The 14055-nt window shown below is 43.1% G+C and overlaps 1 protein-coding gene across 4 annotated transcripts in view; it reads left to right on the plus strand.

Annotated features, from left to right (window-relative positions):
• Window positions 1–427: 427 nt before the first annotated feature.
• Window positions 428–14055, plus strand: part of Rpap3 (RNA polymerase II associated protein 3) — a 34214-nt gene continuing 20586 nt past the window's right edge. The window contains exons 1-6 of one of the 4 annotated variants that reach the window (XM_026782693.1): window positions 428–478; window positions 3347–3505; window positions 5362–5502; window positions 10395–10517; window positions 12836–12963; window positions 13201–13322. In XM_026782693.1, the coding sequence (XP_026638494.1) occupies window positions 452–478; window positions 3347–3505; window positions 5362–5502; window positions 10395–10517; window positions 12836–12963; window positions 13201–13322 (700 nt within the window). In that variant the 5' untranslated portion in view covers window positions 428–451. Of the gene's footprint in view, window positions 506–530; window positions 854–3346; window positions 3506–5361; window positions 5503–10394; window positions 10518–12835; window positions 12964–13200; window positions 13323–14055 lie in introns of those variants that run through there. The other 3 variants (XM_013348726.2, XM_026782695.1, XM_026782694.1) reach the window with 3 other exon arrangements.

The following is a 14055-nucleotide window of genomic DNA, read 5'->3' on the forward strand; positions in this document are numbered from 1 at the left end:
TCAAAGTCTCTGTTTTAGATAAACCAGGGTAAGCCCGACACAAACCTGAGAGCCACAGATACTCTTAGAAAAGGTTACTTACTAGCAAAAAGTTCAAGGAAAACAAGCAGTCAAATGCAAGCCTTAGAGGGAAAACAACAGAGTTACCAGTGTAGACGGTTCTTAGAATTAACTTTCTATGATCCTCATGCAGAGGCTACAAACATCTTGTTAGCTGAAAACAAGGCTGCTCTCAGAGACACAATCGAGGGAAGTTTAAATTCCTATTGTTTGGAGGGGGGTCGGAATACGTCAGGATGGGAGCACATTTCGGGTTCTCACACTCAGTTTACTTAAATACTCAGTCTGTCCGCGGGTTACCCGACCCAGACCCGCCGGGCGCGGGAGCCGAACTTTCTGCGCACGCGCGAGCTGCGCGCGAGTTCTTGTGGGAAGGCTCCGGCGGCGGCGTATGACGCCGCGCGTCTCCCTGGCTGCGGTGGGTGTGTGGTGACGGCCGGGGCGGGTGAGCACGCTTTCCCGTTACCGCCGGCTGCAGGGGCGCTCGGGGTGCCGGGCGGGAGCGCGGGGTCGGCCTGCGCCTGGCCGGGAGTAGACGGAGACGGCCGGCGGGCAGCGGGGCTGCGCGGCCGGTTCCTGAGTGGGCTCCGCGCGCCGTCGAGGCCTGCGCGTTCGGCCTGACCGGGAGCCGGCTCTCCGTCCCGGCTCTACGGTGGTGGGCGCCTCGGAGCCGCCGTACGTTCGCCTCCTGTTGGCCAGGGTGTGAGGGTGTTTCGCCAGGCGCTGGACGTTTCTGGTTGCCCGCGTAACGAATCCCGTCTGTAGCCGGGGCTGTCGTAGGTCCCGAGGGCGGGTGGGTAGCGGAAGAAGCGCTTTTGGCTCTGCTGCATTTCATGGTGCCGCCCCCCTCCGTAGCTCTGGCTGTCCTGCTATAAACTTTGTAGTAGAGCGGCTGGCCTCGAACCGCCTGCCTCTGCCCCCTGAGTGCTGGGATCAAAGGCGTGCAGCATCACCTCACGTCTAGTTATTTATTGAACTCACTTCAGGGTCTTGTTTCGATTTGTGCTGGTTAAATGCTGGTTAAAAGCATTATATTATACTAGTTTTGTTTATGAAGGAAATGCACGCGCATAACCAAATGTGTACACTGCTTGAAGCTTAAACTCTGTTGTTGAGGAGGAGTCAGAAGATCTATTGCACCCCAAACAGTCTCTTTTTAGTGGGGAGAAAAAGCTGTTATGTCCCTATTCTCACTCTCATAGTTTCTCTACCTTAAAGTACCCGGTCTTATCATTTTATCCCTTCCTTTTCATCTATCTGTCTGCCTGCCTGCCTGCCTGCCTTCCTTCAGTCTTCAGGGTTGAACTTAACGTCTTTTTCAATTGTTGGCACATGCTAACCCTTTAAAAAGTATTCTTAGGCAAGGTCTGTTAAGTTGTCCCGTTGATCGTAATTTGTAATGCACCCTCTACCTCCTGAAGAACTGGAATAGAAAATAATGGCCAGCTGTACCCAGCTATAGTCTTCTTGTACCTTCAGTGTCTTAACATTATTTTTTTAATTTTTTTTTTCAAGACAGGGCTTCTCTGTAGCTTTGGAGCCTATCCTGGAACTAGCTCTTTTTTTTTTTTAAAGATTTATTTATTTATTATGTATACAACATTTTGCTTCCATGTATACTCACACACCAGAAAAGGGCACCAGATCTCATTACAGATGGTTGTGAGCCATCATGTGGTTGCTGGGAATTGAACTCAGGACCTCTGGAAGAGCAGTCAGTGCTCTTAACCACTGAGCCATCTCTCCAGCCCTGGAACTAGCTCTTGTAGACCAGGTTGGCCTCGAACTCACAGAGATCTGCCTACCTCTGCCTCCCGAGTGCTGGTATTGAGTTTTGACATTATTAAATGCAAAGTTACCCTAGTCCCATATAATATAATTTATTTAACTCATTTCTACCCTTAAAAAAATCCCATGTATATTCTCATTCTTTATAGGGCCTTTTCAGGTATGTGCTCTCATGTGGCATTTGGCACTGCTTTCCCACTTAACAAACTAATTTTCTCAGGTCTTTGGTGACAGTGCTCTCATATCCTTTCAGCTCCCTAGGTATGGATGCCTAGTTTTTCTGATGTAGCCATCTCTTCCTGGTCCCTAAGTATTCTTCAGGCTCTGTCCAGTTTCCTGTTTAAGTATTCTATCAGTTACAGCGGCTAAGCATGTTCAAACGCATGATGAGTTTCTACCTTTATTAATGCTGGTGTTGCCAGGCAGTAGTAGCACATACCTTTAATCCCGACTCTAGAGAGGCAGAGGCAGGCAGATCTCTTATGACTTTGAGGCCAGCCTCGTCCACAAAGGGAGTTCCAGGACAGCTAGGACTATTATACAGAGAAACCTGGTCTCGAAAACAACAACAACAAAACTTTAGTGCTGGTGTCCCCCACATTTATCTCTAGTCCCTTTACCTACTGGTTATCTTCTGACGACCCCTAAGCACTCAACATTCAGCAGTCCAGACTGAACTCATTCTGCTATTGTTGCCTCCCTTTTAAAATTGCTTTTCTTTTTCAAACATTTTAATTGTTTTTTACTGTGTGTGTATTTGATGTGTGATGGTGCATGCATGTGCTGTGGTATACATGTCAGAGAAAACTTTGTGGAGCTGGTCTTCCCTTTGCACTTTATGTGGGCACCAGGATCGGACATAAGTTGTCAGGCTTGAGTGGCAGCTCCAACTTGCTCAAAATTTCATTTCTTGACTCAAAATGACATTACCTGTTCCTACCAAGCAGAAATCTAGAACATCATTTAAATCTTTATTTCCCAGTTTCTCACCTAAGTAGTCATCAAGTTATTTTTATTTTACCCGCTAGTCTTTTTACGTGGCCTTTAGAATGTAACACCCCATGGCCTGGCATTTCAGGATCTGTCCCGTGTCCATGTCTAAGCTCTTCATTCCCTCGGCGTTCTCTCTGCTGCCTTTTCCTTCCTGTTACTCCTTTAACTGGACCACTTTTCCAAGCCCAACTGAGGTTTGAACACTTAGTCAGTTCTACTGTTTTACCCTCTGATTTACGTTTATTTATGCCACGCCAGCATAGTAGTGACCAACACACGTGGTCTTGTTGAGCACCTCAGAGTGACCTTGGACCTTTGACACTACTGCCTCTGTCTTCTGAGGGTTGGCATCATAGGCATATACCACTACAGCAGGTTTAAATGCAGTTTTCTATTTCACAGAACCATTAAATTATGATGGATTTATGGAGATGCATCTCCATTGTGAATTTAAGCATCTGTCATCCCAATTCTTACCATAGGATGTGTACTCAAAACTTTGCAGGTCAGAATGACTTCAACAAGTAAAGCCATTGAATTACAGCTACAAGTGAAACAAAATGCAGAGGAATTGCAAGATTTCATGAGGGATTTAGAGCACTGGGAAAATGACATTAAACAAAAGGACCTGGAACTAAGAAGACAAAGTGGTGTTCCTGAAGAGGTAAATGAAGATTTCTATTAATATAATTTGTCATTAGTGTGTGTACAATGTATGCGTGCGTGCACGTTGTGCCAGCATGCCACAGGCAGCTCCCTGGAGTTGGTTCTCTGTGGGGTCCAGGAAGTGAAGCACTTTCACCTGCCAAGCACATTACTGATCCAGAAATTTATTTTTTAAAAAAGTGTGACCTTGTAAAATGTGTTCTGAAAAGCCTGAAATTGCCTGTAATCCTGGTACTCAGTAGGTGGAGGCAGAAGGCTCAAGAGTTCAAGGTCCTCCCTGGCTATGTAGAGAGTTTGAGTCTAGCCTGGGCTACATGAGATCCTGTTAACAAAACATAAAAATGCTGAGATTGGAGTGGTTTATGTCACCGTTAACATTTTCAGAGACTCTGCTTACTGAGTTTGAATAATGTGTTAACTATCATAAGATATTCTAAATCTTGGTGTTTATTGAAAAGATAGTCATGTGATAGTACTTTTTTTTTTTTTTTTTTTTTTGGAGACAGGGATTCTGTGTTACCCTGGCTATCCTGGAATTAGTTCTGCAGACCAGGCTGGCCTTGAACTCACAGAGATCTGCCTGCCTCAGCTTCCTGAGTGCTAGGGTAAAAAGCGTGTGCCACCATGCCTAGTTAGGTTGAGCTATTTGTATTAAGCTGGTGTGTTTAAAATCTGGCTAGATTTTCATGCTGTATGTAGCAGTTGTTAGCATGCCAGGTTGCCTTTGAACTTGTGCTCATTTATCCTACTAACTGAAAATCAGTAAGGCTTTGAAGTTTGAATTTAGAGTTGTAAATTTAAAGGCATAATTCAGATTTCAGGTTAATACTTTTGTGATTGAACAATCTGCAGCATTCATCAAATGAGTTGAACTTACAATCACTGCTTTTTTTGTGTGTATGTGTTTTGTATGCCTAGGTGTGCATGCTCATGCATGTGCCCATGTGGTACATGTCTCAGCTCCTTTTATTTGGACACAAGGTCTTTCAGTGACCTGCCATATCCTGTGTTGTAGCAGCTAAGCTGACCAGCCTGAGAGCTCCTGAGGTCTGCTTGTCTCTGTTTCCCACTACAGTCACAGGCATGCAGACTCAGGTCCTTTTGCTGGCATAGCAAGTGCTCTTACCCACCAAGCTATTTCTCCAGTCCTCATAATCAATACGATAAAATGATGCACTTGCAAATTAAATTGAGAAAAAAAATTTTGTATTTGAAAATATCATTTTTAGTGCCAGGCATGGTGGCACAGACCTTTAATCACAGCACTTAGGAGGCAGAGGAAGGCGGATCTCTGAGTTGGAGGCCAGCTTGGTCTACAGAGTGAGTTGCAGGATAGCCAGGCTTATACAGAGAAACCCTGTCTCGAAAAACCAAAATACAAGCTGGGCGGTGGTGGCGCACGCCTTTAATCCCAGCACTCGGGAGGCAGAGGCAGGCGGAAGTCTGTGAGTTCAAGGCCAGCCTGGTCTACAAGAGCTAGTTCCAGGACAGGAACCAAAAAAGCTGTGGAGAGCCGGGCGGTGGTGGCGCCTTTAATCCTAGCACTTGGGAGGCAGAGGCAGGCGGATCTCTGTGAGTTCAAGACCAGCCTGGTCTATAAGAGCTAGTTCCAGGACAGGCTCCAAAACCACAGAGAAATCCTGTCTCGAAAACCAAAACAAAACAACAACAAAAAAAAGCTACAGAGAAACACTGTCTGGAAAAATCAAAAAAAAAAAACAAAACAAAACAAAAAACAAAACCAAAAAACAAAAAAGAAAGTATCATTTAGTGATAACTTCATACATTGTTAGTATACAAAAGTAACAAAGTGTCAAAGTGCTCAAAGCTTTTGTTTTTCTTTCTCTTGTCTAGAATTTACCTCCTATTCGAAATGGGAATTTTAGGAAAAAGAAGAAAGGCAAAGCTAAAGATTCTTCCAAAAAAACCAAAGAGGAAAACACGAAAAACAGAATAAAATCTTTCGATTATGATGCCTGGGCAAAGCTTGATGTGGTAAGTTTATCTAGTTATGTACTTCTTAGTAGTTAGATAAACATTTCTTGGCATAGATACTGGTCACAGATTATACAAAAAATGATAGTGTTTGTGTGGCCTGTGTTTCTCTCTCTTTTTGTGGTGGGCAAGGTGTTTGTTCTAATGTGGTTCAGGCTAGTTTTGAACTTGTGATTCTCTTGTCTCAGCTTCAGGAGTACCAGACACATTGTAGACAGGTACATACCACCATGTCAGCTGCAATGCAAGCACGTGTCCTGGTTTGCTTCTCTGCTACTGTGATGAAGTACTGACCAAAAGCTGTTCAAGGAGGGAAAGGCTGGTTACATCCTATAGTTAGAGTGCATCATCAGAGGAAGCCAGGGAGGAGCGGAAGCGTAGAGGAACACTGCTTACTGACTTACTCTTAATAACTTGCTCAGCCTGCTTTCTTCCTTTTTTTTTTTTTTAATTTCTTGAGACAGCGTTTCTCTTTATAGCTTTGGAGCCTGTCCTGGAACTCGCTCTGTAGACCAGGCTGGCCTTGAACTTGCAGAGATCCACTTGGCTCAGAAGTTAAGTGCACTGATTGCTCTTACAGAGGTCCTGAGTTCAATCCCCAACAGCCACATGATGGCTTACTACCATCTGTAATGAGATCTGATGCTCAGTCTGTTTTCTTATGCAAACCTGGACCACCTGCACAGGACTGGTTTTGCCCATAGTGACATTAATAAAAAGATTACCACACAGACTTGCCTGCATGCCAGTCTGATGAAGGGCTTCACTTTCCTAGGTCTGAGATAGCTACTGAGTACTGTGTGTATCTTATTTCCCATGTATAACTCACACAGTGGTAAGACATGCTCTGCCTCAGAACCTATCCCAAGGCTCCAGATGTCTACTGTCACGTTAGTTTGTGAACCTATTAGCCAGTTAGCCTACCTTATTCTGGAATCACACTTCTTAAAGTGATGTGGTTAGAAGTGTCTATATTTGGGGAGAGAAGTGAAACCCTGTTTAAAATATATGAGTTTTTTTTTTGTTTGTAAGAAGATTTATTTAGTTTTGTGTGTATGTGTGTTTTGCTTGCATCTATGTAAATGTACCACTTGTGTACAGAGACCTGAAGACAGAGTCAAATTTTCTGTAACCAGAGATAAGGAGTTGAGCTGTGGGTGCTGGGAAATAAACCTGGGTTCTCTGCAGTAGCAGCAAGTACTCTTAATGGCTGAACCATTTCTGTCATCATCAGTGTCCTAGCAATGGCTCAGCATGCATGGGCAGCCCATTTATGGTGGTTCTCCAGTTGTTCCTATCCTGGGCAGTCCTGATGCTCGTGTTATTGTCATACTCTGTTGTAATAGGAGCAGCGGGCTGCTTCCCGCCATCCGACTAGCTTTACCCAAAATAATTACATGGAAACTGTATTCTTTTAAACACTGCCTGGCCCACTAGTTTCAGCTTTTTATTGGCTAGCTCTTACATATTAATCTAACCCATTTCTAATAATCTGTGTAGCCCACGAGGTGGCTTACCAGGGAAGCTCTTAACCTGTGTCTGTCTGAAGTGGGAGAATCATGGCAACTCTCTGATTCAGCTTCTTTCTCCCAGCATTCTGTTTTGTTTTCTTCACCTACCTAATTTTCTGTCCTCTTAAAGGGCCAAGGCAGTCTCTTTATTTAACCAATGAAATCAACACAAAACAGCAGACTCCCACATCAATACCCAAGGTTCCACAGTCCTCCTTTATGTTGTCTATCCATTGTTTTTTGGGCCTTCCTCTTTGCCTTATCCCATGCACTCCTCTAAGCAGTGTTATCTTTGGGTATCGCCATCATTCATTTTCATAACATGGCCAAAGTATCTCAAGTGCTGCTGCCATATCCTGTAGTTTACTTCCTTTTATAGATGGAGATGTTTCTTAATGTCATCTCTTTGTGTGATACCTAAAATCCTCCTGAGACGTGCCATCTCAAATACATCAGCTGCTGTTCTGAGGAGCGTTTCATTGTCCAGTTTGCAGAGTTGTAAAGAAGGCAGCTCAAGAAAAGTGTCTCATAAACCTGTAATTTTGTTGTTATCGTTATGTCTCTTGCTGACCAAACCTTTCCTAGTACCTGAATGCAGCCCTCTCTATCCCTATCTACCTCTTGAAGTCTGAAATAGATCCCTCCTCTGAACTGAGGTTTCCTCCCAGATAGACAAAGTTGACTGTTAGCTTGAGGTTCTGATTCTTTATTACAATGTTAAAATCCTTATGCTCCCTTCCCAAGTGTAGCATCTCAGTCTTCCTGATGTTTCCTTTCACACCAAGGCTTTCACTGACTCCCACCACTCTATTCACCATGGTCTGCAGCTCATTCGGACTTTCAGCAACTAGTGCTGTATCGTTGGCAAAACACAAGTTATTGATTCTCACACCACCTATCTGCACGCCAATCTCCTCATCCTCCAGGGCTGTTGCTATTATTAATCCCAGGACTATATTGAAGAGCAGTGGTGAGAGGATGCATCCCTGCAACACTCCCATGATTGTCTTAAACTGATCACTTAGTTCTCCGCAGACTTTGCAAAGGTGTCTTTATAGGCATTTTCTAGTATTCTTATGATTTTCTCTGGGTACCTGTATAACCTCATTGTTTGCTAAAATCCTTTCCTCCAAATGCTATGGAATGCCGTCCTGAAGCTCATGTAACAGATAATTCTTTGTATTTTCTGTCAGTTGCCTCAGAGTGAAGATCTGCTCAGTTTTGCTCCTGTTAGCTCTGAATGCACACTGGCCACTGCTAGGACTTCCTCTGTTCTGCCCTTGATCCTTTGCAGGATAATGGGGGAGAAGGTCTTGCTGCTATGGTACAACAAACTAATGCCCCTATGTTTTGAGCAGTCCGGCTTGTCCTTCTTGTTTGTGGGAATAATGACTGAGTGCTTCTATTCTGTGGGAATCACTTCATGTTACCATATCTCTGAAGAGTCTGAGAAGTGCCTAGGCCGCTGAGCTATTGTAGGCACTTCAGCTCCTCCACCGTGATGTCATCCTCTCCCAGAACCCTCCTTTGTTTCACTCTCTTGATAGCTTTCTCTATCTTGCTTTCGTCAATATTTAATAATTCCTCATCGTCTCTGGTGTTGGAGTGACTGCCAAAGTGTTTCTTGTTGGAGTCTACACTGACAGCATTAGGGTCATTGTATAGGGTGTCAAAGTATTGTCTCCATCTTTGCTCTACTTCCCCTGGTTCTTGCCCATCTTTAATCACCCGAATCTGAGGAGCATATCTGGCAGTTATCCATCTGATAGCTTCATAGACAAGTTGTGTCTTATTATGGAGTCTAGCCTTTTCCACCTCTTTGCATATACATTGTAGACACAGCTTTCCATCATTCTTCGCTCTTTAGACCTCCCTGCACAGATAGTTGTGTTCTGCTGCCTGCTGATTGTCTTGTTTGCTCTTTAGCTTCCTTCTTTTTTCTGCCAGGTTGATTGTCTCTGCGGTAAACCGTTCTACTGGTGTTGCCCTTTTTGCATACTGGCGTCTCCTTGGGAGCCTCCTGTGTAGCTCTTTTGATTTTCTCCCATTCACTTTCTATGTTAGTCAGGGTTGTTTTATGATTTCCCTCGTCTTCTCTCTGCACAGCTGTGTTCATCAGTTATTTACAATCAACTTTCCAGTTCGTCTTGTCTGGTGTGCCTCTCCTACGTTTCAGTTGAATGTTGGCCATAACAAGTTGATGATCTGACCCTAAGTCAGCACTAGGAAATGATCAACTGTTTTGTATGCTAGATAAGAGCTTCCTCCTGACAGAATGTAGTCAGCTTGGCTGTATGTGTGTTTGTCAGGGGATTCCCACGTCCAGCATCTTGATAGTTGGCCTGCTTGAATTTTGTGCTGAATATGTACAAATCATTTGCATAGCAGAGGTCAAGCAGTTGTTTCCTGCTGTCCTTCCTTTGTCTAAATCTATATGTTCCCCTGACACTATAGTTCATTCTTTCTCCAGATTGCACTCTTGCATTGAAGTCACCCATAATCATTAGTATGTCATTCTTATGTGCCCTGCTTACCTCGTTCTGTAGATCTGTGTAGAAACTATTGATGACATTCTCTTCTGCTTCCGCTGTTGGAGCATATGCCTATATGATAGTTACTGAATGTGTCATTGTCTGAGATCTGGCTGATGTAATTTGGTCACTTACAGGTCTGTACCCGAGCATGCATTTTTGGGCCAAACTGGACAGCACTAAAGCTCCACCTGCTGTGTGTTTCCCCCTCCACCTGAGTTTATAATCTTGCATCCGTTTACTACACATTCTTGTGTTCCTGTCCAGTGTGTTTCTGTCAGTCCAATGACATCCCACCTGAAGTGACTGAGCTCCTGCATGAGCAAGCCGGTTCCCCAGACTGTGTTTAGTGTTCTCGGGTTCCTGTTGTGACTCTTTTTTTGGTGTGAGGAAGTGCCTTTCCTGTCCATTTCTATCAGTTCCCCTCCCTCCTTTTGGCTTTAAGAGAGAAGCATCATTTGTTCTGCTCTTAGGACATGGAGGTCCTGGGGTACTGTCAGATTCTGGGACTTTAACCCAGGTGTTTCTATATGTAGGTATGTGTGTCTGCATATGTGTGTGTGTGCACATGAATATGAGTACCCTGAGACCAGAGGTGTCAGATCCCTGGAAATGGAGTTACAGGTGGTTGTCAGCTTTCCGGTGTGGGTCCTCTGCAAGAGCAGCTACTGCTCTTAGCTGCTGAGCATCTCTCCAGCCCCTCTGTTTATAATCTTAATTGAAGGAGATTATTTGGCTTTCATTTATGTTTATGTAAGTCCCTAGATCCTAACGATTTAAATTCTGTTGAAGGTAATTGATTTTCTTAATTTCCACACAAGTATGAGCACTCCTCTGCTTATGATTTCAGGACAGTATCCTCGATGAACTCGACAAAGAAGATAGCACCCACGATTCTGTGTCGCAAGAGTCAGAATCAGAAGATGACGGTGTTCGCGTGGATTCCCAGAAGGCTCTCATTTTAAAAGAAAAGGTACTTTAGGCTAGTTTTAGATTCCTTAGAGGAAGGCTGTATATAAGATTATGCAAATTCTAAAATTCTTAGCATGGTTCTGGGGATCTTCACATTTGAAATTGTTATTGGCTATATCCTTGTTTGGCCAGGAGCATATTTTTAGAGCCAGATTAATTGCCTGGTTCTAAATCTGTAACAAGTTCTTTAAACTTCTTATAGCCCACTTTCTTAGCTGTACAATGGGAACAGAAATGTTGCTAAATCTCCAGTGTTGATGTGTTCAGTGAATTGATTCCAAGTACTTGGACCACATCTGGGATTATTCATGCTTTCAGTGGTAGACAGTAGCATCTTGAAATGAGTGTGTGATTGTTGGTATAAATGTTACCTTCCACTTCTCCATAGCACAGGCCATCTTTAGTTACTTTTGTGATGTTTAGTATCTCTCATTTCTCTTGGAGAGGAGGGTTAATAGAAATATTTTAAAACAGGCTTAAGTAGAAGAGTTAAGAAGGGTGCTCAGAAGGAAAGACAGTCCAGAGCGTGGGTGTGGGCTAGCAGTCAGATGTGAGGATGGGTGGGTTTAAAGGTGTCTTTAAGGATTGCTAAGAAACATAAATGAGATGACAAGGTGGGTTCCAGGGGCACCTGGCAGAAGTACTGTTGGTGATGTAGAATGTGGACTACAGGGATGCAGGAAGGTAGGATATCTCCATTGTAGACAGAGTAGTTGTTGCTAACTCTGTAGTAGTTTCCTAACTACTAGTAGATTCTCAAGAGTGTCTAGGGAAGGAATCAGGCCCTACCCAAGGTCTTACGCATTTAAGCTCTAAGTGTGGGCCACTGATATTTTAAGAGAATAGTATTTTTATGTTAGCAACCTTCATAGCAAATGTTAATTGTTCTAGAATTTTTGCTTCTCAGCTAATGTGAGGCTTTACTGAGAGACTCTCGGGTGAAAGGTTTCTTTTTCTTCTCATATCTCAATAATTTTCCCTGTCTTTCTGTCCTGCCTCAGTTTGCCCCTGTGAGACTTTGATTTCTTAATCCTCAGGGCTTCTGATACTGAACAGGGGCATGGAGCCTCCCCATCCAGGCATCTGAAGTTTCAACCCATGTTCCCTAAGTGGGACATGAGAGAACTTGGGCTGTAGCTTTGTGGGTTGTTATTTGAAGGTAATCTGGAGGAGAGGATGTCATTGCTTGGGGCATCAAGCTACATATAAGTAATAAAACATATAGGGAATTGTTCCTAAGGTTAGAACTAAAAATATCAGGGCCTATTGTCCTGAGAACTGTGATGTCAATAAATCATTAACGCATAAAGGCAGAATCTGGAAGAGATTTAATTAGGGTATGTAGATCTTAGAGGACCAGCACATATTGTTCCGGTTGCTAGCTGAATACTCCACAAGGTTCGTAGTACATCTGTTTTTATCATCTTCTAAGTGTGAGAGCCCATGGACTTGTAAAAAGAACATACTGATAGTGACATATCAATAGCAAAACATAAGGGTAGTTTTAAGAAGTGGAATAAATTAAAAGGATAATAGCTTGAGATTATAATCACTGATGCATATCAACAGTGCCCAGGAAGAGAAACTGTAACAACCAAACCATACAGTAACACTGTAACCACCGATAAATTAGAAATGGGGCATATTGTATTACCGCTAGGCTTGCTATGAGTGTCCTACCTGCCATGTTAGCATCTCACACTTAGGGCTAATGGGGATGTCCTGAACTATTGCTGTCTGTCCCCTTGAAAAGTCTAGTCAAGTTGTTTGTTCTGAATTATTACCAGTCATTTTACTCTTTAGCTATACTTCTTGCTTGGTGCTTAAGACCATACTGGTTGCCAAAAATCAACCTTTTTTCTTTCACTTAAGGTCTCTTGGCTCTTTCAATCATCTTTTATCATTGTGGCATCTGTGGGCATAGGTCAAGGTCCTGTAAGCAACATGACTTCTTAGAAGCATTTAGGGCACTTTTCTTGGTGTGAACCCTCTTTGTAGAGTGAACTGCTTACAGTCCAACTCTGAAATCTGTGGCCTCTCTGACCAAGAGGACAGGTGATTTAAGGACCTTTAGGACACTTAGAGGTGTCCTGTTGTCCCCTGACCCCCTAGAACAGAAGCAGCCTGGGAGCAGAGTCCAAAGTAGTGGAGGTTTTTTTTTAGCTCTGTATCCTCAGTGGTGTTGAAAGGCTCCCTTCTCCTTCAGGCTGTCACGTTTCTGTGAGCTGGTGCTGTCCAGGAGAGCAACGCGGACTGTTTGCATTCCTCTGGCAGAGCTCATGGACTCAACCCATTTTGCTTGATTCTCTTTTCTTTCAGGGCAATAAATACTTCAAACAAGGAAAATATGATGAAGCTATTGAATGCTACACAAAAGGCATGGATGCTGACCCGTATAATCCTGTGTTGCCAACAAACAGAGCATCAGCTTACTTTAGATTGAAAAAGTAAGGGCTTTCTACACACGTGTGAGTGGTTGTGCATGTGTAGAGATTGGGTTTCTAAATTTTTGTTTGTTTGTATTTTAATTTTTCTATTCTTTCTTTCATTTTTTTCTTTTTTGAGACAAGATCTCATTTTGTAGCCTGGAACTTACTGTGTAATTTCAGAAATTAATTTTGAAGTTTTTGTCTGTTAAGTTATTTTTATAACTTCATTTATTTTATTTATTTTTTGAATTGCAGATTTGCCGTTGCTGAGTCTGACTGTAATTTGGCAATTGCCTTAAGTAGGACTTACACCAAAGCTTATGCCAGACGAGGTGCTGCTCGGTTTGCTCTGCAAAAATTAGAGGAGGCCAGAAAAGGTACTCATTTTTTTAGGTCATCATTTAAGTATTTCTTCATTCGGTAACACATAGAATACAGAGAATACTAATAAGTATAGTGCCCTTTATACTTAGTGTTTTGAACAAAGCTTATCTTTTTGGCAATTAAAACAATTTTATTTTACAATTAAAAAAAATACAGGTGTGTTTGGGTGTGTGTGCATGTCCCAGCGTGAGTGGATGCTGGAGAACAGCTTGAGGGAGTCGGTTCTCTCCTTCCAGGGTGTGCAGGGCTCCCAAAGATCAAACTCAATTGTCAGGCTTGACAGTGGGTGCCTTGCTGAGCTGTCTTGCCAGTCCTTTCGGTAATCTAAACGATGCCTTCTTATTTTGGGAAGAATGCATTGTTTGCTGTGATCAGACTTTGTTTCAGACTCTTACATAATTGAACACTGGAACGGCACATGTGACTCATGTCTTCTGACCTTTAGTTCTCATCTGCAAAATAAAGGTGAAGTCATCTTGTTGGCTGTTGTGAGGCAGGACACAGAACAAAGTGTTTTTATTTATTAGTAAACACTGTCTTGTTATTCCATAACAAGCCCTGTGTAATTACAATGTATGAATAAAACTAATGTTGCATGGATGTTGTTCTGTGTGGCTTGGTGGTGTACACTTTTTTTTGGGGGGGGACAGGGTTTCTCTGTGGTTTTGGAGCCTGTCCTGGAACTAGCTCTTGTAGACCAGGCTGGTCTCGAACTCACAGAGATCC

The sequence above is a fragment of the Microtus ochrogaster genome, chromosome 15 (genome assembly GCF_000317375.1).
Source record: "Microtus ochrogaster isolate Prairie Vole_2 chromosome 15, MicOch1.0, whole genome shotgun sequence".
Lineage (NCBI taxonomy): Eukaryota > Metazoa > Chordata > Mammalia > Rodentia > Cricetidae > Microtus > Microtus ochrogaster.